General features: G+C 49.7%; 1 protein-coding gene across 2 annotated transcripts in view; it reads right to left on the reverse strand.

The window, feature by feature from the left end:
- Positions 1–24,951, reverse strand: part of DERA (deoxyribose-phosphate aldolase) — a 32,556-nt gene that overhangs the window by 703 nt on the left and 6,902 nt on the right. Inside the window, exons 2-9 of one of the 2 annotated variants that reach the window (XM_072144787.1) lie at positions 17,868–17,965; positions 17,651–17,798; positions 12,995–13,090; positions 12,288–12,422; positions 10,133–10,261; positions 2,470–2,582; positions 1,876–2,025; positions 1,687–1,783 (exon numbers count right to left, since the gene is read on the reverse strand). In XM_072144787.1, the coding sequence (XP_072000888.1) occupies positions 1,727–1,783; positions 1,876–2,025; positions 2,470–2,582; positions 10,133–10,261; positions 12,288–12,422; positions 12,995–13,090; positions 17,651–17,798; positions 17,868–17,965 (926 nt within the window). In that variant the 3' untranslated portion in view covers positions 1,687–1,726. Of the gene's footprint in view, positions 1–1,501; positions 1,784–1,875; positions 2,026–2,469; positions 2,583–10,132; positions 10,262–12,287; positions 12,423–12,994; positions 13,091–17,650; positions 17,799–17,867; positions 17,966–24,951 lie in introns of those variants that run through there. The other variant, XM_072144786.1, reaches the window with a different exon arrangement.

Below are 24,951 nucleotides of genomic sequence, written 5' to 3' on the forward strand. Positions count from 1 at the left end.
TCCTTCGCACCACGTGAGGGCTTAGACATATAATGGCGGAAGTGACTTTGTCTCGTAATTGATCTTGAGACCAGGGCAGGAAATTTCTACAATTGGGCCCGGACCAACAGAGAGAGAGAAGTAACCGGCAACCGGCTCCATCGCCAACAGAGACGTGCTGCAACCGGCTCCATCGCCAGAGAGCACAGCCACCAGACCAATGCACCCGGCTCCACCAGCAACAGAGAGCGCTGCAACCGGCTCCACCAGCAACAGAGAGCGCTGCCACCAGACCAATGCAACTGGGTCCTTCACCAACAGAGAGAGCAGCAACAGGCTTCCTCACCTACATTACACATAGTGGTAACCTGCTAAACCCTCACTACCCGTCTGCTGGTCTTTGGTAACTCATTAGATGCAGATGTGACATTGTGTATACACCAGGCCCCTGTCACCGTCTCTTGGGGCCACAGCCGCCATCTTTAGGGAATCACTATTTTTACTGTCGCTAATTGAGCAGTTTATCTAGAAAACAATGATGAAACATTTTCCATCCGCCCAGCGAGGAGAAGCAGAAAACCAGAGAAATCCTCAAATCTGAAGTCAAACCCCTCTCCTAGTCTGTAATTACCCCCACTAGTCCACCACTACCCCTCTCCTAGTCTGTAATTACCCCACAATTTACAATCACATCTGACATAATTGGAAATCTCTCCATCATTGGGCCAGGGTCCTGTTCCAATTGAGGCATCAGTGATGGACAAGACTTGATATGGGGCCATGCCTGATGGCTCAGGCTAGAGAAGAACCAACACCAGGCACCACCCACTCTTCACCCACTATTACACTAAAGTCAAAAGATAAATTGCGGCGAACCCACAAGTGAGCCCCAACGAGAAAAAGAGGCAAACCCATAAGTGAGCCCCAAAGAGAAAAAGAGGCAAACCCACAAGTGAGCCCCAACGAGAAAAAGAGGCAAACCCAGCAAGCAGAGATCTAGAAAACCACCAGGAACACAGAAAGAATATTGTGTAATTTAAAGTTTTAGAATTTGCCAAACGATATCAATCATTTACTGAAAGTGGACAACCCCTGTTCTGCTTGGGCTACGGCTACTTACCTTCCTTCAGGTGCAGAAGTGACGGATTGTCCAGGCAGCAGAGAGATAAATACACAAAGTCTGAGAGCTGCCTGAGAGCTGCGTGAGAACAGTCCCAAACCTCCGCCCCGACCCCCGGGGGACCCTGCACCTCACACACATCACAGAGCAAAGCGCATGCAGCTACAGGGGGAGCAGCCAGGGGTGTAGATATAGGGAGGATACAGGGGGAGTGTTTGGGTCTGTGACTTATACATTGTAACAGTACCGTGTATCAGGACAGGGAAGAGAAGGGGCTGCGGCCTTACAGACATGAGTTCTTCTACCCCGCACCATGAAAAGGGGGAAAACATGAAACACAAGCTCCAATAAAAAAGACCTGGGGTCCCTGGAGACCCCGACACCCACAAAATACACAAGACAAATGGACGAGGAGATTTATTCCATGTGGAGGACACTGAAGGGGATGACGAGGGTCCGCATGGGACCAGTAACCTCTGACGCTGGTATTCTCCATGTGTTCTGGAGATAGAGGTCACCCCTCCATGGAGAAAGGAGAACCCCCCCCCCAGGATGGGCACCGTCATGGGGGGCTCACAAAAAGTTACCGAACCTCCGAGGTTCCTCCATGGATAGAAGTGTAACTCCTCAGGCCATGGGAAGATCGTGATGTGCGGCATAGCGTCCAGTGACGTGATGATAGATCTACAAGAGAAGGAATATATCTCAGTAACCCCGATATCCCCCCGACCCCTCCCACTGTAATATCACTTCCACCAGGGGGCACCCCCTATTACCTGTCTCTCTATATCACTGAGCAAAGTACTGGCCCCGATGCGGAACAGATGAGGCGTCACCCAATCATCACCCAGCTCTTCCTTCATCAGCGACAGCCACACCAGAACTTCCTTGGCGCTACGGATCCCTCCGGCCGGCTTAAATCCAACCTAGCGGAAAACATTCAAGGGGATGAGAGGAGGACCCCCAGCACCATGCTCCACATTGACGTTTAGCACAGGGTGGTCCGGCGGGGCTCCTCATTGACATTTAGCACAGGGTGGTCCGGCGGGGCTCCTCATTGACGTTTAGCACAGGGTGGTCCGGCGGGGCTCCTCATTGACGTTTAGCACAGGGTGGTCCGGCGGGGCTCCTCATTGACGTTTAGCACAGGGTGGTCCGGCGGGGCTCCTCATTGACGTTTAGCACAGGGTGGTCCGGCGGGGCTCCTCATTGACGTTTAGCACAGGGTGGTCCGGCGGGGCTCCTCATTGACGTTTAGCACAGGGGGGTCCGGCGGGGCTCCTCATTGACGTTTAGCACAGGGGGGTCCCGCGGGGCTCCCCGTTGACGTTTAGCACAGGGTGGTCCGGCGGGGGCCCCATAACATTTACCTTGTAGCCAGTCTTCCAGTAGAAGTCCCTTATGGCTCGGACCATCACGAGGGCGACGGGGAACGTAGCATTCACCGACTCCTTCCCCGTAGACGTCTTAATAAAGTCAGATCCTAAAATAGAGGAAAATCCAATATAAGGGGGGGGGGGGGGAATCATGTCAGGTGTTGTCGGGCACATTGAGGGGTGTCGCTGCCCCCCCCCCCCCAGCATATAATTATCAGCAGGTGATGTCTAGCGCCTCCATCACACAACATCTGCCGGATTGTTAATATGGATGAAGCGCGGGATCCGACCGTTCAGCGGGTCATTACCGCTCCCAACAAGATGAACATTTTCCACTTCATTAAGTAAAGTCGTGTGTCCCGGCCGTGTCCTCGGCGTCTTAATTACAGTGTAACGGGTAACGGTTATTAATCGCCAGACACAGAACCGTCACATTATCATTCAAGCCGCAAAAGCTTTATTACACGCTCTGGTAACAAGAACAGATTAAGCCGAAGACAATCCGACCCGAGGGCTTCCTTCTAATGGGGGGGGGGGGGGTTGGGGCGCTAATGTATGGAAGCGCTCAGATACAGACCCATTAACATATATATATACATCCCACCGAGTGTATATACAGCCCTACATCTACCTGTACTATATATATACACACACACACACACACACACACACACACACACACACACACACACACATCCCGCCGAGTGTATATACAGCCCTGCATCTACCAGTACTATATATATACACACACACATATATCCCGCCGAGTGTATATACAGCCCTACATCTACCTGTACTATATATATATATATATATACACACACACATCCCGCCGAGTGTATATACAGCCCTGCATCTACCAGTACTATATATACACACACACATATATCCCGCCGAGTGTATATACAGCCCTGCATCTACCAGTACTATATATACACACACACATATATCCCACCGAGTGTATATACAGCCCTGCATCTACCAGTACTATATATACACACACACACATCCCACCGAGTGTATATACAGCCCTACATCTACCTGTACTATATATACACACATCCCACCGAGTGTATATACAGCCCTACATCTACCTGTACTATATATATATACACACACACACACACATATATCCCGCCGAGTGTATATACAGCCCTGCATCTACCAGTACTATATACACACACACACATATATCCCGCCGAGTGTATATACAGCCCTGCATCTACCAGTACTATATATACACACACACACATATATCCCACCGAGTGTATATACAGCCCTACATCTACCTGTACTATATATACACACATCCCACCGAGTGTATATACAGCCCTACATCTACCAGTACTATATCTACATACACATATATCCCACTGAGTGTATATACAGCCCTACATCTACCTGTAATATATATACATACACATATATCCCACTGAGTGTATATACAGCCCTACATCTACCTGTAATATAAATATATATATATATATATACACACACACATATATATATATACATATATATATATATATATATATATATATATATATATATATATATATATATATCTCACCGAGTGTATATACAGCCCTACATCTACCTATATACACTGCCCAAATAAATACAGAAGACTTAGAGAAATGTGCACATAAAACGGCCAGACCGCGCGCCAGGGTCTGCCGCTAATACTGGGGTCACACGTCAGGCGGGGCATGCCAGTAATACTGGGGTCACACGTCATCCCCCATCCTGAGCTCCCAGCGCTGCGTACATCGGAGCCGCCCGTGCCGTGTCAGGGTGATGACGCTCCAGCAGCAGCTCCTCATCCATCCTGGGCTCCCAGCGCTGCGCACATCGGAGCCGCCTATGCCGTGTCAGGGTGATGACGCTCCAGCAGCAGCTCCTCATCCATCCTGAGCTCCCAGCGCTGCGCACATCGGAGCCGCCTGTGCCGTGTCAGGAGGATGACGCTACAGCAGGAGCTAGTGGAGGTGGGTCCAGGTCCTGTGGTCAGCCAGCAGTGACAGCTGCCACGTGGCTCAGGGGCTGAGGTGCTGGTGAATGTGAGTGGTTACTCCTTCGCTGCTGCAGGAAGAGCGGGCACCTGGTTCCAGCTGAATGGACCCATCTCAAGTCCTCCTCTCCTTTTTACTCACGCTCCTCTCGCCTTAGCTGAACAGACGCAGCTACCACCAGGCACACTGGAATGTGTGCAGATGCCTGCCAGGAGGCACTGCGTGTTTTATTAAAACGAGGGGGGAGGGAGCCAACAGGGGTCGGGCCAGTCCGACCCTGTATACACAAAAACATACCTTTATACAGAGCCTTTCATCTACCTGTACTATATAATGTATATTATATACAGCTACCTGCACTGTATACACTTTATTATTAGCCTCTAATGTCTCCTAGATAAATTGTTTCATGAGCTAAATGAGGATCTGGTCTCATCGTGTGCGCAGTGTAATATTCTGACAAGTATGCCGCTGCAGTTATACATTGCAGTGTAATATCCTGACAAGTATGCCACTGCAGTTATACATTGCAGTATAATATCCTGACAAGTATGCTGCTGCAGTTATACATTGCAGTATAATATCCTGACAAGTATGCCGCTGCAGTTATACATTGCAGTGTGATATTCTGACAAGTATGCTGCTGCAGTTATACATTGCAGTGTGATATTCTGACAAGTATTCTGCTGCAGTTATACATTGCAGTATAATATCCTGACAAGTATGCTGCTGCAGTTATACATTGCAGTATAATATTCTGACAAGTATGCTGCTGCAGTTATACATTGCAGTGTGATATTCTGACAAGTATGCTGCTGCAGTTATACATTGCAGTATAATATCCTGACAAGTATGCTGCTGCAGTTATACATTGCAGTATAATATCCTGACAAGTATGCTGCTGCAGTTATACATTGCAGTATAATATTCTGACACGTATGCTGCTGCAGTTATACATTGCAGTATAATATTCTGACACGTATGCTGCTGCAGTTATACATTGCAGTATAATATTCTGACAAGTATGCTGCTGCAGTTATACATTGCAGTGTAATATTCTGACAAGTATGCTGCTGCAGTTATACATTGCAGTATAATATTCTGACAAGTATGCTGCTGCAGTTATACATTGCAGTATAATATTCTGACAAGTATGCTGCTGCAGTTATACATTGCAGTGTAATATTCTGACAAGTATGCTGCTGCAGTTATACATTGCAGTATAATATTCTGACACGTATGCTGCTGCAGTTATACATTGCAGTATGATATTCTGACACGTATGCTGCTGCAGTTATACATTGCAGTATAATATTCTGACAAGTATGCTGCTGCAGTTATACATTGCAGTGTAATATTCTGACACGTATGCTGCTGCAGTTATACATTGCAGTATAATATTCTGACAAGTATGCTGCTGCAGTTATACATTGCAGTATAATATTCTGACAAGTATGCTGCTGCAGTTATACATTGCAGTATGATATTCTGACAAGTATGCTGCTGCAGTTATACATTGCGGTATGATATTCTGACAGGTGTGATGCTGCAGTTATACATTGCAGTATAATATTCTGACAAGTATGCTGCTGCAGTTATACATTGCAGTATAATATTCTGACAAGTATGCTGCTGCAGTTATACATTGCAGTATAATATTCTGACAAGTATGCTGCTGCAGTTATACATTGCAGTATGATATTCTGACAAGTATGCTGCTGCAGTTATACATTGCGGTATGATATTCTGACAGGTGTGATGCTGCAGTTATACATTGCAGTATAATATTCTGACAAGTATGCTGCTGCAGTTATACATTGCAGTGTAATATTCTGACAAGTATGCTGCTGCAGTTATACATTGCAGTGTAATATTCTGACAAGTATGCTGCTGCAGTTAGAATATTATAGTGCAATGTATAACTGCAGCAGCATACTTGTCAGAATATTATAGTGCAATGTATGACAAGTATGCCGCTGCAGTTATACATTGCACTATAATATTCTGACAAGTATGCCGCTTCAGTTATACATTGCACTATAATATTCTGACAAGTATGCTGCTGCAGTTATACATTGCGGTATGATATTCTGACAGGTGTGATGCTGCAGTTATACATTGCAGTGTAATATTCTGACAAGTATGCCGCTGCAGTTATACATTGCAGTATAATATTCTGACAAGTATGCTGCTGCAGTTATACATTGCGGTATGATATTCTGACAAGTATGCTGCTGCAGTTATACATTGCAGTATAATATTCTGACAAGTATGAGACTGCAGTTATACATTGCAGTGTAATATTCTGACACGTATGCTGCTGCAGTTATACATTGCGGTATGATATTCTGACAAGTATGCTGCTGCAGTTATACATTGCGGTATAATATTCTGACAAGTATGCCGCTGCAGTTATACATTGCAGTGTAATATTCTGACAAGTATGCCGCTGCAGTTATACATTGCAGTATAATATTCTGACAAGTATGCCGCTGCAGTTATACATTGCAGTGTAATATTCTGACAAGTATGCCGCTGCAGTTACATTGCAGTGTAATATTCTGACAAGTATGCTGCTGCAGTTATACATTGTGGTATGATATTCTGACAAGTATGCTGCTGCAGTTATACATTGCAGTATGATATTCTGACAAGTATGCTGCTGCAGTTATACATTGAAGTATAATATTCTGACAAGTATGCTGCTGCAGTTATACATTGCAGTATAATATTCTGACAAGTATGCTGCTGCAGTTATACATTGCAGTATAATATTCTGACAAGTATGCTGCTGCAGTTATACATTGCGGTATAATATTCTGACAAGTATGCTGCTGCAGTTATACATTGCGGTATGATATTCTGACAAGTATGCCGCTGCAGTTATACATTGCGGTATAATATTCTGACAAGTATGCCGCTGCAGTTATACATTGCAGTATAATATTCTGACAAGTATGCCGCTGCAGTTATACATTGCAGTGTAATATTCTGACAAGTATGCCGCTGCAGTTACATTGCAGTGTAATATTCTGACAAGTATGCTGCTGCAGTTATACATTGTGGTATGATATTCTGACAAGTATGCTGCTGCAGTTATACATTGCAGTATGATATTCTGACAAGTATGCTGCTGCAGTTATACATTGCAGTATAATATTCTGACAAGTATGCTGCTGCAGTTATACATTGCAGTATAATATTCTGACAAGTATGCTGCTGCAGTTATACATTGCAGTATAATATTCTGACAAGTATGCTGCTGCAGTTATACATTGCAGTATAATATTCTGACAAGTATGCCGCTGCAGTTATACATTGCAGTGTAATATTCTGACAAGTATCCTGCTGCAGTTATACATTGCAGTGTAATATTCTGACAAGTATCCTGCTGCAGTTATACATTGCAGTGTAATATTCTGACAAGTATCCGGCTGCAGTTATACATTGCAGTGTAAAAGGTGATGAGTCCTTCCTGAAAGGTCATGTGGACCCTTCCCAGGTGACTAGTACTGAACCATCCAGAAGGGGAGCCCTCCATCATGGACACGTCAGGGGGGGGGGGGGGGGGGACGCTATGGTGACACCTCCTCAGGACACGGTGTGGACATGTTATCAGGGGTCACCCTAGGCTCCTCTATCCAGTACTATGTCTTAGCTGACTGGCACTCCACGCTCCCACAGGGCAAGGTTCAGTCAGCGCCGTCAGGTTTTGGGTTGTTATCCATTTTGAATCTTGTATGAAATCTTCTGCACTGAACCTTCCAGCCCCTCTCCAAGCCTTCCTGCCCCGGGGTGAAGTCCCTCCAGGCCAATGCTAGGGTGACTTTCACGGGTATCATACTGGAGGGATCCAGTCAGGGTAGGGTTTGTAGTGGGATCCGTGTAAAGGACTGCTATATACAGTATATACTATATACACGGCCCCCGCAGCCACCTACCTGTGCTCTATACTATATACACGGCCCCCGCAGCCGCCTACCTGCGCTCTATACTATATACACGGCCCCCGCAGCCACCTACCTGTGCTCTATACTATATACACGGCCCCCGCAGCCACCTACCTGTGCTCTATACTATATACACGGCCCCCGCAGCCACCTACCTGCGCTCTATACTATATACACGGCCCCCGCAGCCGCCTCTACCTGCGCTCTATACTATATACACGGCCCCCGCAGCCACCTACCTGCGCTCTATACTATATACACGGCCCCCGCAGCCACCTACCTGTGCTCTATACTATATACACGGCCCCCGCAGCCACCTACCTGTGCTCTATACTATATACACGGCCCCCGCAGCCACCTACCTGCGCTCTATACTATATACACGGCCCCCGCAGCCGCCTCTACCTGCGCTCTATACTATATACACGGCCCCCGCAGCCACCTACCTGCGCTCTATACTATATACACGGCCCCCGCAGCCGCCTACCTGCGCTCTATACTATATACACGGCCCCCGCAGCCGCCTACCTGCGCTCTATACTATATACACGGCCCCCGCAGCCACCTACCTGCGCTCTATACTATATACACGGCCCCCGCAGCCGCCTACCTGCGCTCTATACTATATACACGGCCCCCGCAGCCACCTACCTGTGCTCTATACTATATACACGGCCCCCGCAGCCGCCTACCTGCGCTCTATACTATATACACGGCCCCCGCAGCCGCCTACCTGCGCTCTATACTATATACACGGCCCCCGCAGCCACCTACCTGCGCTCTATACTATATACACGGCCCCCGCAGCCGCCTCTACCTGCGCTCTATACTATATACACGGCCCCCGCAGCCGCCTACCTGCGCTCTATACTATATACACAGCCCCCGCAGCCACCCACTTGCGCTCTATACTATATACACGGCCCCCGCAGCCACCCACCTGCGCTCTATACTATATACACGGCCCCCGCAGCCACCCACCTGCGCTCTATACTATATACACGGCCCCCGCAGCCACCCACCTGCGCTCTATACTATATATATATACACGGCCCCCGCAGCCACCCACTTGCGCTCTATACTATATACACGGCCCCCGCAGCCACCCACCTGCGCTCTATACTATATACACGGCCCCCGCAGCCACCCACTTGCGCTCTATACTATATACACGGCCCCCGCAGCCACCCACCTGCGCTCTATACTATATACACGGCCCCCGCAGCCACCCACCTGCGCTCTATACTATATACACGGCCCCCGCAGCCACCCACTTGCGCTCTATACTATATACACGGCCCCCGCAGCCACCCACCTGCGCTCTATACTATATACACGGCCCCCGCAGCCACCCACTTGCGCTCTATACTATATACACGGCCCCCGCAGCCACCCACCTGCGCTCTATACTATATACACGGCCCCCGCAGCCACCCACTTGCGCTCTATACTATATACACGGCCCCCGCAGCCACCCACCTGCGCTCTATACTATATACACAGCCTCTGTATCATGTGAGGACATCTAGTGGTCTCCTCCGTCTGTCGTGCTCCTCAGCTGCGGCTCCGGGGACAAAGCACAAGCTCCAGCGCCATCTGGTGCGCACAACATGTTACTGCAGTGCAATTCACACCTCCTTGCGGACTCCTGGATGCATTGAGGGGTGATCTCTGCCTCTACGGGGGGGTACCTACCTGCCATCATGGCGACCAGGCTGGCTCGGTATACGTTGGTGAGGGAGCCGAGCTCTCCGGTGCCCAGAATGGTTTTCATGTGAGCGTCTCCACACGCCTGGCGGAACAATCGGATCTCCTCGTACAACTCTAGAAGGTGAGACGAGAAGGTGATGAGTCCTTCCTGAAAGGTCATGTGGACCCTTCCCATGGGACTGGTACTGACCCATCCAGAAGGGGGGCCCCACCATCATGGACACGTCAGGGGGGGACGCTATGGTGACCCCTCCTCAGGACACGGTGTGGACATGTTACCAGGAGTAACCCTAGGCTCCTCTATCCAGTACTATAGGAGAGGCACCTTCCCAGGGGACTGGTACTGACCCATCCAGAAGGGGGCGCCCTCCATCATGGACACGTCAGGGGGGGGGGGGCGCTATGGTGACCCCTCCTTAGGACACGGTGTGGACATGTTATCAGGGGTCACCCTAGGCTCCTCTATCCAGTACTATAGGAGAGGCACCTTCCCAGGGGACTGGTACTGACCCATCCAGAAGGGGCGCCCTCCATCATGGACACGTCAGGGGGGGGGGGGGGGACGCTATGGTGACACCTCCTCAGGACACGGTGTGGACATGTTATCAGGGGTCACCCTAGGCTCCTCTATCCAGTACTATAGGAGAGGCACCTTCCCAGGGGACTGGTACTGACCCATCCAGAAGGGGGTGCCCTCCATCATGGACACGTCAGGGGGGGGGGGGGGGGGACGCTATGGTGACACCTCCTCAGGACACGGTGTGGACATGTTATCAGGGGTCACCCTAGGCTCCTCTATCCAGTACTATAGGAGAGGCACCTTCCCAGGGGACTGGTACTGACCCATCCAGAAGGGGCGCCCTCCATCATGGACACGTCAGGGGGGGGGGGGGGGGGAGGGGGACGGGGACGCTATGGTGACCCCTCCTCAGGACACGGTGTGGACATGTTATCAGGGGTCACCCTAGGCTCCTCTATCCAGTACTATAGGAGAGGCACCTTCCCAGGGGACTGGTACTGACCCATCCAGAAGGGGGCGCCCTCCATCATGGACACGTCAGGGGGGGGGGGGGGGACGGGGGGCCGCTATGGTGACCCCTCCTTAGGACACGGTGTGGACATGTTATCAGGGGTCACCCTAGGCTCCTCTATCCAGTACTATAGGAGAGGCACCTTCCCAGGGGACTGGTACTGAACCATCCAGAAGGGGCGCCCTCCATCATGGACACGTCGGGGGGCGCTATGGTGACCCCTCCTCAGGACACGGTGTGGACATGTTATCAGGGGTCACCCTAGGCTCCTCTATCCAGTACTATAGGAGAGGCACCTTCCCAGGGGACTGGTACTGATCCATCCAGAAGGGGGGCCCTCCATCATGGACACGTCAGGGGGGGGGGGGGGGCGCTATGGTGACCCCTCCTTAGGACACGGTGTGGACATGTTATCAGGGGTCACCCTAGGCTCCTCTATCCAGTACTATAGGAGAGGCACCTTCCCAGGGGACTGGTACTGACCCATCCAGAAGGGGCGCCCTCCATCATGGACACGTCAGGGGGGGGGGGGGGGGGGCGCTATGGTGACCCCTCCTCAGGACACGGTGTGGACATGTTATCAGGGGTCACCCTAGGCTCCTCTATCCAGTACTATAGGAGAGGCACCTTCCCAGGGGACTGGTACTGACCCATCCAGAAGGGGCGCCCTCCATCATGGACACGTCAGGGGGGGGACGCTATGGTGACCCCTCCTCAGGACACGGTGTGGACATGTTATCAGGGGTCACCCTAGGCTCCTCTATCCAGTACTATAGGAGAGGCACCTTCCCAGGGGACTGGTACTGACCCATCCAGAAGGGGCGCCCTCCATCATGGACACATCAGGGGGGGACGCTATGGTGACCCCTCCTCAGGACACGGTGTGGACATGTTATCAGGGGTCACCCTAGGCTCCTCTATCCAGTACTATAGGAGAGGCACCTTCCCAGGGGACTGGTACTGACCCATCCAGAAGGGGCGCCCTCCATCATGGACACGTCAGGGGGGGACGCTATGGTGACCCCTCCTCAGGACACGGTGTGGACATGTTATCAGGGGTCACCACCCCCAGAGAGGGGCTCCCATATCCAGTACTATAGGAGAGGCACCTTCCCAGCGGCCGCTCAGCGCCAGCGTCCGGCTAATCACAATGTCAATCTCTGACGCTCCGTCCTCCACCGCCATCCGGACCTCCTCCAGACGGGTCTTCAGGGGCGTCTGTCCTGCTGGAAATCCAGTGGCCACTGTGGAAACACAACAGACAGCAGTATAACAAGATCTGACCGCGGCAACCCAAACACGTCCGCCTCCACCCGCGCCACAACCAACTACCACCACCCCCCAACCAATACCTCCAGGTGCCACAACCAACAGACACCAGTACAACAAGATCTGACTACGGCAACCCAAACACATGTGCTTCCACCCGCGCCACAACCACCACCCACCAGCGCGGCAACCAACAACCACCACCCACCAACCAACACCTACAGGTGCCACAACCAACAGACACCAGTACAACAAGATCTGACTGTGGCAACCCAAACACATGTGCTTCCACCCGCGCCACAACCACCACCCACCAGCGCGGCAACCAACAACCACCACCCACCAACCAACACCTACAGGTGCCACAACCAACAGACACCAGTACAACAAGATCTGACTGCGGCAACCCAAACACATGTGCTTCCACCCGCGCCACAACCACCAGCCCCCCAACCAACATCTCCAGGTGCCACAACCAACAGCCACCAGCACTTGAAGCGGACATCAGCAGAACCAGCAGCCACTAGGATCTGCTCCGTGCCCTTACCTGATGCCACTGGTATGTGACAATCGGCATCCTTCAGAGCCCTCACAGCATCCTTCACCCTGGCCGGATAGACGCACACCGCACCGGTTACAATATCTGCAGGAGACAAGCACATCAGACATCATCCTGAACCTCACTACTAAAGCACTAGGTGTATAACATGGAGCTACAGTGCGGACATTCACATTCCCGGGCCAGAAGTCAGCCAAGGTAGCGTACACATAACCCAGACACGGACGTGGGAACTCATGGGTCCAGAGCAAAGCAGTTCAAGGGCGCAGAAGACAGACACTACACACGAGAAGTATATGTATAGGAGAGAGTACAAGGTACAAGTGGAGTACAACAAGTATAAGCAGAAATCTGCACCAATGGGGAGGGATGACCAGCACTTCCAGATCCTTCCTGCCTTTATGTAACATCCCACCCATAGGCAGAGTGGGAGGTCACAGGTACGCCACCATGTCCACCATCATTATGGAGGTTGTGTACTGGACCCTGTGATACCAGCACAGGCTCCTCTGATCCTTGGGTTTCCATCATTATGGAGGTTGTGTACTGGACCCCGTGATACCAGCACAGGCCTCCTCTGACCCTTGTGTGTCCACCATCATTAAGAAGGTTGTGTACTGGACCCTGTGATACCAGCATAGGCCGCCTCTGATCCTTGGGTTTCCATCATTATGGAGGTTGTGTACTGGACCCTGTAATACCAGCACAGGCTCCTCTGATCCTTGGGTGTCCTCCATCATTATGAAGGTTGTGTACTGGACCCTGTGATACCAGCACAGGCCTCCTCTGATCCTTGGGTTTCCATCATTATGAAGGTTGTGTACTGGACCCTGTGATACCAGCACAGGCTCCTCTGATCCTTGGGTTTCCATCATTATGGAGGTTGTGTACTGGACCCCGTGATACCAGCACAGGCCTCCTCTGACCCTTGTGTGTCCACCATCATTAAGAAGGTTGTGTACTGGACCCTGTGATACCAGCATAGGCCGCCTCTGATCCTTGGGTTTCCATCATTATGGAGGTTGTGTACTGGACCCTGTAATACCAGCACAGGCTCCTCTGATCCTTGGGTGTCCTCCATCATTATGAAGGTTGTGTACTGGACCCTGTGATACCAGCACAGGCCTCCTCTGATCCTTGGGTTTCCATCATTATGAAGGTTGTGTACTGGACCCTGTGATACCAGCACAGGCTCCTCTGATCCTTGGGTTTCCATCATTATGAAGGTTGTGTCCTGGACCCCGTGATTCCAGCACAGGCTCCTCTGATCCTTGGGTTTCCATCATTATGAAGGTTGTGTCCTGGACCCCGTGATTCCAGCACAGGCTCCTCTGATCCCTGGGTGTCCTCCATCATTATGAAGGTTGTGTACTGGACCCCGTGATACCAGCACAGGCTCCTCTGATCCTTGGGTGTCCTCCATCATTATGAAGGTTGTGTACTGGACCCAGTGATACCAGCACAGGCTCCTATGATCCTTGGGTGTCCTCCATCATTATGAAGGTTGTGTACTGGACCCCGTGATACCAGCACAGGCCTCCTCTGACCCTTGGGTCTCCATCATCATTATGAAGGAGCGGCACCACAGGAGGACTCCCCACCCCCAGGGACAGAAAATAAAAGGACTGGAACCCTATAAATGAAGCCCCTCCTCATCACTCGCCAGTTTAGTGTCGGAGAACCTTAATCAGGACGCGAGCAGAACAATGTTATTAGATTATACATAATTACATTTCCATGTAACATCATTTCCTTCAGCTCGGAAGCAAAAAAAGCAAACCTATTATAAAACACATCATAAGACGACTAATAGGGAGGGAAAATCCTGCGCCGCTGGAGGCTAAAAGGGAAATCCAATTACCGGAGAGGGACATTTTCATCTTTCCCCTACTCCTCCACAGCAGGACCACAAGAAAACATTCCTGGGGGGGACAACAGCAGACGACACCTTCCTGACGAAGGATCGGTCATGTATAACGCTTGGAGAAGGTCGTTGGATTACCCAGGTGTCTGCCCCGCATCTCTTCAGCCCTGGAGGTGGAGGCAGCCCGAGGGGCCGTGACCCCAGAGGGGCTGGTAAATCTGTGATCTGGTCACAGGAGGCAGTGGCGGTTCTGATCCATTGGGCTACAATCACCTTACCGGGTGCTTTCCCCTTAATTGGACAAGAAGATGGTCACTGGTTCTAAAATCAAGTTCTGCACGTAATGGAGGCTACACCTACCTACATCCAGGGAGTGGAGAAGGATTGGGACAAGGGGGGAGACGGACCTCTTAATGGCAATGGAAAGCCGAGACCACCTTAGGTAAAAAAGAATACGGGGTTTACATGAAAAGGACCAGATTACACCCACCCTGTAGTATTAGCCAATAGAAAGCCCGATTTAAGTGAGGCTCAAAGGGAGGACCTGCAAAACAGATAAAACTAGGCTAAGGTCCCAAGGAGGAAGCACTAGGGGGCGTAACCTGGAGGATCCCTAATGAACCTCTTTACTAAAGGCGACTGCCACCCTGAGGTCTATAGAGGCTCTAAGCACTGCCACCGGCACCTAGGGGGAAGATACTCCAAGCCCCTTGTCTGGACCATTCTGTACAGACAAGAATGCTGGAAACAAAGGGAAAATCTTATTAATGCTTGAAAAACCACAAACAATTCTCCAGCATTTGAGGAAGCGGAACTTCAGGAAGAGTCCAAACCCCCGTTCTACCTGCTCTGGTAAATGGCCCCCAGCCGTACCTGCTGACATCGAGGGGGAGGGTCTCCAGAGGGGGAGGGTCTCCAGATCTTCCACCAGCAAAGGGAGACTGACTGTGCGGATCCACCTCTTCCTTGTCCGGAGACGTTCCACATATGTCCCAGCTGGATAAGAGAAGGTCCTGTAGTTCCCGACTATGTCCCACTTCACTGCCGGGATGGTCGCGGTCCAGGACCAGACCTTCATCACCTCTGCAGGACGCCGCTGCCTCTGGAGAAAGGTAGACATTTGGTCTAATAGAGAAACGTATTTCTCTTCTGGTATTCGGTAAGACGCCCAGAAAACCTTTTCGTGGGAAGGAACCAATTTTCATTTTGTTTCAGTTTATTCGCCAACCTAACGTTGTGGCTCCTCCTCCCGGTGTTTCTGGAGTAGATCCTCAGGCCAGTAAGTCGTCCAGGTACAGGATTACATACGAATCGTCCTGCAGCTTCTCTGGCCAGGACCTCGGGGCAGAGGAAAAACCAAAAGGTACTGCCTGGAATTGGAAACTATGAGGTCCCCCTTCCATGTAACCTACGACCCTCATTCTGGTGGATCGGGATATGAAAATAGGTATCGGTCAGATCCAAGGTCGCCATGAAGAGGTTCTGCTCCAAAGCCTGGACCGTAGACTGTCTCCATCTCTAATTTCTGTATTACATAAAATAAACAAAACATTTGGATTGACAATGTCTGGTTATCAGGGGAGCAGTTCACAGTCCCTAATGACTGGATGAGACCGGGACCAGGACTTTACAATCAGGAGGAAGGGAACTGAACTTGATGCGATAGCCTCCCTCTGTCAGCGCCTTACCCATGGGCGGATGATAGCCGGGCCCAGACGGGGCAGAACCAGCACAGGAAGCCTGGCGTCACGGCTCTGTGCGTCCTTAGTGCTATTAGGGGTGGAGAGGACCTTCTCCTCGGCCTCCGGTGCCGTGCCTGGTCCACCTCTTCTCCTCGGCCTCCGGTGCCGTGCCTGGTCCACCTCTTCTCCTCGGCCTCCGGTGCCGTGCCTGGTCCACCTCTTCTCCTCGGCCTCCGGTGCTCTGCCTGGTCCACCTCTTCTCCTCGGCCTCCGGTGCCGTGCCTGGTCCACCTCTTCTCCTCGGCCTCCGGTGCCGTGCCTGGTCCACCTCTTCTCCGGAGGTCCCCACACGCCGCACAGCGAGGACTAGACTCTTCTTCATCCTCTGTGTCCGAGCAGTTTTAGCAGAACGTTTTTTTTACAAATAGCGCAACATTTCCCAGGCGCCAACAAGGCACAAGTAACAAGTGTTAGAGGAGACTCCGGGGTCATACATTGTTAGCCATAGGGGAGGGGCTGACCGGGCCAGGGGTATCACCAGCACCCACAGGAGCGGAGCACAGCGGGCAGAGTAGCAGCAGTACCCTCTCATCCTGCAGCTGGAGGAGCAGCAGTGCTGTGAGCGCAATGGGAGGTTTTACCTAGGAATTTAGCGCCAAAAACCCCGCCTCCTGACTGGAGCGCCGGATGGGGAGGAGCCAATCATCGGGCAGCGGCAGATCTGATGACCCCGCCTCTGCTCTTAGCTGACAGGCTGCTGGGGAGGCATAATGTCAGGTACCCGCCCCCGGGGCACCTCCTGGCGGAGGCAAGTCCCCCGATACCTCCGTACCCTATGAGGCCTACCTGTACCTGAAGGGCTCCCCTGCCGCACATCTTCATGGCCCCGCCCGGCTCCACCCATCCCGAGGGGCAGGAACCAATAACAGCGAATGATAAGGGAGGGGCTACAAGTAGGGGGTCCTGTCCCCGTAGGGGGGGATTACTTCATAGACTTCATCCCATTGACCCCCCTAACATTCGGTACTTCAGTGATTAGGGGAGTCCCAGCTGTAATCAGGGTGATGGAGGGAGGAGAATGGAGGTTGTAGTCTGTACCTTCCTCTTCCATCTTCAGGCTGCGCAGGAGGTCGCCCCGGATGGGGTGCTTGGCCTTGAAGCAGAGGCGATGGACATTGGACGGGGTGTCATCTCCGGAGAGGGTGGTGAGGTCCATGCAGGTGACGGCTCTCAGCAGCCAGGCCGCCTGCACACAACACAAGGGTTAATAATACTAGGCAGAGCCCCCCGGGCCCCAGGCGGAGCCCCCCATTACCTGCCAGTCCTTCTTCACCGTCCGGCGGCTCTGGATCTGCTCGGCTCTTCTCAGGACGGACGGAAGATCCACAACGACCCGAGAAATCCACCCGAGATCTAACGAGAGGCAAGAGGTGAGGAGCGGCCACTACCTGCACCCCCAAAATACCGGGGTACAGTACAAAGCAGGGGGGTATACACACACACACACACACACACACACACACACTACACCCTGCACCCCCAAAATACCAGGTATAACCCCAGTATAACACATCACTACCTGCACCCCCAAAATACTGGGGTACCCCCCCCCCAGCCCCAGTATAACACATCACTACCTCTACACCACATGTATATATGTATCCTCCTCCCCCCAGTATAACACATCACTACCTCTACACCACATGTATATATGTATCCTCCTCCTCCCCCCAGTATAACACATCACTACCTCTACACCACATGTATATATGTATCCTCCTCCCCCCAGTATAACACATCACTACCTCTACACCACATGTATATATGTATCCTCCTCCTCCCAGTATAACACATCACTACCTCTACACCACATGTATATATGTATCCTCCTCCTCCCCCAGTATAACACATCACTACCTCTACACCACATGTATATATGTATCCTCCTCCTCCCCCCAGTATACACATCACTACCTCTACACCACATGTATATATGTATCCTCCTCCTCCTCCCCCCAGTATACACATCACTACCTCTACACCACATGTATATATGTATCCTCCTCCTCCTCCCCCCAGTATACACATCACTACCTCTACACCACATGTATATATGTATCCTCCTCCTCCCCAGTATACACATCACTACCTCTACACCACATGTATATATGTATCCTCCTCCTCCCCCAGTATACACATCACTACCTCTACACCACATGTATATATGTATCCTCCTCCTCCTCCCCCCAGTATACACATCACTACCTCTACACCACATGTATATATGTATCCTCCTCCCCCCAGTATACACATCACTACCTCTACACCACATGTATATATGTATCCTCCTCCCCCCCCAGTATACACATCACTACCTCTACACCACATGTATATATGTATCCTCCTCCTCCCCCCAGTATAACACATCACTACCTCTACACCACATGTATATATGTATCCTCCCCCCCCCAGTATAACACATCACTACCTCTACACCACATGTATATATGTATCCTCCTCCTCCCCCAGTATAACACATCACTACCTCTACACCACATGTATATATGTATCCTCCTCCTCCCCCCCCAGTATACACATCACTACCTCTACACACATGTATATATGTATCCTCCTCCTCCCCCCAGTATACACATCACTACCTCTACACCACATGTATATATGTATCCTCCTCTCCCCCCAGTATACACATCACTACCTCTACACCACATGTATATATGTATCCTCCTCCTCCCCCCAGTATACACATCACTACCTCTACACCACATGTATATATGTATCCTCCTCCCCCCAGTATACACATCACTACCTCTACACCACATGTATATATGTATCCTCCTCCTCCCCAGTATACACATCACTACCTCTACACCACATGTATATATGTATCCTCCTCCTCCCCCAGTATACACATCACTACCTCTACACCACATGTATATATGTATCCTCCTCCCCCAGTATACACATCACTACCTCTACACCACATGTATATATGTATCCTCCTCCTCCCCCCAGTATACACATCACTACCTCTACACCACATGTATATATGTATCCTCCTCCTCCCCCCAGTATACACATCACTACCTCTACACCACATGTATATATGTATCCTCCTCTCCCCCCAGTATACACATCACTACCTCTACACCACATGTATATATGTATCCTCCTCCTCCCCCAGTATACACATCACTACCTCTACACCACATGTATATATGTATCCTCCTCCCCCCAGTATACACATCACTACCTCTACACCACATGTATATATGTATCCTCCTCCTCCCCCCAGTATACACATCACTACCTCTACACCACATGTATATATGTATCCTCCTCCCCCCAGTATACACATCACTACCTCTACACCACATGTATATATGTATCCTCCTCCTCCTCCTCCCCCAGTATACACATCACTACCTCTACACCACATGTATATATGTATCCTCCTCTCCTCCCCCCAGTATACACATCACTACCTCTACACCACATGTATATATGTATCCTCCTCCTCCCCCCAGTATACACATCACTACCTCTACACCACATGTATATATGTATCCTCCTCCTCCCCCCAGTATACACATCACTACCTCTACACCACATGTATATATGTATCCTCCTCCCCCCAGTATACACATCACTACCTCTACACCACATGTATATATGTATCCTCCTCCCCCCCCAGTATACACATCACTACCTCTACACCACATGTATATATGTATCCTCCTCTCCTCCCCCAGTATACACATCACTACCTCTACACCACATGTATATATGTATCCTCCTCCCCCCAGTATACACATCACTACCTCTACACCACATGTATATATGTATCCTCCTCCCCCCAGTATACACATCACTACCTCTACACCACATGTATATATGTATCCTCCTCCTCCCCCCAGTATACACATCACTACCTCTACACCACATGTATATATGTATCCTCCTCCTCCCCCCAGTATACACATCACTACCTCTACACCACATGTATATATGTATCCTCCTCCCCCAGTATACACATCACTACCTCTACACCACATGTATATATGTATCCTCCTCCCCCCAGTATACACATCACTACCTCTACACCACATGTATATATGTATCCTCCTCCCCCCAGTATACACATCACTACCTCTACACCACATGTATATATGTATCCTCCTCCCCCCCAGTATACACATCACTACCTCTACACCACATGTATATATGTATCCTCCTCCTCCCCCCCCAGTATACACATCACTACCTCTACACCACATGTATATATGTATCCTCCTCCTCCTCCCCCCAGTATACACATCACTACCTCTACACCACATGTATATATGTATCCTCCTCCTCCCCCCAGTATACACATCACTACCTCTACACCACATGTATATATGTATCCTCCTCCCCCCAGTATACACATCACTACCTCTACACCACATGTATATATGTATCCTCCTCCTCCTCCCCCAGTATACACATCACTACCTCTACACCACATGTATATATGTATCCTCCTCCCCCCCAGTATACACATCACTACCTCTACACCACATGTATATATGTATCCTCCTCCCCCAGTATAACACATCACTACCTCTACACCACATGTATATATGTATCCTCCTCCCCCCAGTATACACATCACTACCTCTACACCACATGTATATATGTATCCTCCTCCTCCCCCCAGTATACACATCACTACCTCTACACCACATGTATATATGTATCCTCCTCCCCCCCAGTATACACATCACTACCTCTACACCACATGTATATATGTATCCTCCTCCTCCCCCAGTATACACATCACTACCTCTACACCACATGTATATATGTATCCTCCTCCTCCCCCAGTATACACATCACTACCTCTACACCACATGTATATATGTATCCTCCTCCCCCCAGTATACACATCACTACCTCTACACCACATGTATATATGTATCCTCCTCCTCCCCCAGTATACACATCACTACCTCTACACCACATGTATATATGTATCCTCCTCCCCCCCCAGTATACACATCACTACCTCTACACCACATGTATATATGTATCCTCCTCCTCCTCCCCCAGTATACACATCACTACCTCTACACCACATGTATATATGTATCCTCCTCCTCCCCCAGTATAACACATCACTACCTCTACACCACATGTATATATGTATCCTCCTCCCCCCAGTATACACATCACTACCTCTACACCACATGTATATATGTATCCTCCTCCTCCTCCCAGTATACACATCACTACCTCTACACCACATGTATATATGTATCCTCCTCCCCCCAGTATACACATCACTACCTCTACACCACATGTATATATGTATCCTCCTCCTCCCCCCAGTATACACATCACTACCTCTACACCACATGTATATATGTATCCCTCCTCCTCCCCCAGTATACACATCACTACCTCTACACCACATGTATATATGTATCCTCCTCCCCCCAGTATACACATCACTACCTCTACACCACATGTATATATGTATCCTCCTCCCCCCAGTATACACATCACTACCTCTACACCACATGTATATATGTATCCTCCTCCTCCCCCAGTATACACATCACTACCTCTACACCACATGTATATATGTATCCTCCTCCCCCCAGTATACACATCACTACCTCTACACCACATGTATATATGTATCCTCCTCCCCCAGTATACACATCACTACCTCTACACACATGTATATATGTATCCTCCTCCTCCCCCAGTATACACATCACTACCTCTACACCACATGTATATATGTATCCTCCTCCCCCCCAGTATACACATCACTACCTCTACACCACATGTATATATGTATCCTCCTCCCCCCCAGTATACACATCACTACCTCTACACCACATGTATATATGTATCCTCCTCCCCCCCCAGTATACACATCACTACCTCTACACCACATGTATATATGTATCCTCCCTCCCCCCCAGTATACACATCACTACCTCTACACCACATGTATATATGTATCCTCCTCCCCCCCAGTATACACATCACTACCTCTACACCACATGTATATATGTATCCTCCTCCCCCCCAGTATACACATCACTACCTCTACACCACATGTATATATGTATCCTCCTCTCCCCCCCAGTATACACATCACTACCTCTACACCACATGTATATATGTATCCCCTCCTCCTCCTCCTCCCCAGTATACACATCACTACCTCTACACCACATGTATATATGTATCCTCCTCCTCCCCCAGTATACACATCACTACCTCTACACCACATGTATATATGTATCCTCCTCTCCCCCAGTATACACATCACTACCTCTACACCACATGTATATATGTATCCTCCTCCCCCCCAGTATAACACATCACTACCTCTACACCACATGTATATATGTATCCTCCTCCTCCCCCCAGTATACACATCACTACCTCTACACCACATGTATATATGTATCCTCCTCCTCCCCCCAGTATACACATCACTACCTCTACACCACATGTATATATGTATCCTCCCCCCCCCCAGTATACACATCACTACCTCTACACCACATGTATATATGTATCCTCCCCCCCCCCAGTATACACATCACTACCTCTACACCACATGTATATATGTATCCTCCTCCCCCCAGTATAACACATCACTACCTCTACACCACATGTATATATGTATCCTCCTCCCCCCAGTATACACATCACTACCTCTACACCACATGTATATATGTATCCTCCTCCTCCTCCCCCCAGTATACACATCACTACCTCTACACCACATGTATATATGTATCCTCCTCCCCCAGTATACACATCACTACCTCTACACCACATGTATATATGTATCCTCCTCCTCCCCCAGTATACACATCACTACCTCTACACCACATGTATATATGTATCCTCCTCCCCCCCAGTATACACATCACTACCTCTACACCACATGTATATATGTATCCTCCTCCTCCCCCCCAGTATACACATCACTACCTCTACACCACATGTATATATGTATCCTCCCCCCCCCCCCAGTATACACATCACTACCTCTACACCACATGTATATATGTATCCTCCTCCCCCCAGTATACACATCACTACCTCTACACCACATGTATATATGTATCCTCCTCCTCCCAGTATACACATCACTACCTCTACACCACATGTATATATGTATCCTCCCTCCTCCCCCCCAGTATACACATCACTACCTCTACACCACATGTATATATGTATCCTCTCCTCCTCCTCCCCAGTATACACATCACTACCTCTACACCACATGTATATATGTATCCTCCTCTCCCCCCAGTATACACATCACTACCTCTACACCACATGTATATATGTATCCTCCTCCTCCCCCAGTATACACATCACTACCTCTACACCCTCTACACACATGTATATATGTATCCTCCTCCTCCCCCAGTATACACATCACTACCTCTACACCACATGTATATATGTATCCTCCTCCCCCCCAGTATACACATCACTACCTCTACAACCACATGTATATATGTATCCTCCTCCTCCCCCAGTATACACATCACTACCTCTACACCACATGTATATATGTATCCTCCTCCTCCCCCAGTATACACATCACTACCTCTACACCACATGTATATATGTATCCTCTCCTCCCCAGTATACACATCACTACCTCTACACCACATGTATATATGTATCCTCTCCCCCCCAGTATACACATCACTACCTCTACACCACATGTATATATGTATCTCCTCCTCCTCCCCCCAGTATACACATCACTACCTCTACACCACATGTATATATGTATCCTCCTCCTCCCCCAGTATACACATCACTACCTCTACACCACATGTATATATGTATCCTCCTCCCCCCAGTATACACATCACTACCTCTACACCACATGTATATATGTATCCTCCTCCTCCCCCAGTATAACACATCACTACCTCTACACCACATGTATATATGTATCCTCCTCCTCCTCCCCAGTATACACATCACTACCTCTACACCACATGTATATATGTATCCTCCTCCTCCTCCCCCAGTATACACATCACTACCTCTACACCACATGTATATATGTATCCTCCTCCTCCTGTATATATGTATCCTCCTCCTCCCCCCAGTATACACATCACTACCTCTACACACATGTATATATGTATCCTCCTCCTCCTCCCCCAGTATACACATCACTACCTCTACACACATGTATATATGTATCCTCCTCCTCCCCCAGTATACACATCACTACCTCTACACCACATGTATATATGTATCCTCCTCCTCCCCAGTATAACACATCACTACCTCTACACCACATGTATATATGTATCCTCCTCCTCCCCCAGTATACACAT

The sequence above is a fragment of the Engystomops pustulosus genome, chromosome 4 (assembly GCF_040894005.1).
Source record: "Engystomops pustulosus chromosome 4, aEngPut4.maternal, whole genome shotgun sequence".
Classification (NCBI taxonomy): Eukaryota; Metazoa; Chordata; class Amphibia; order Anura; family Leptodactylidae; genus Engystomops; species Engystomops pustulosus.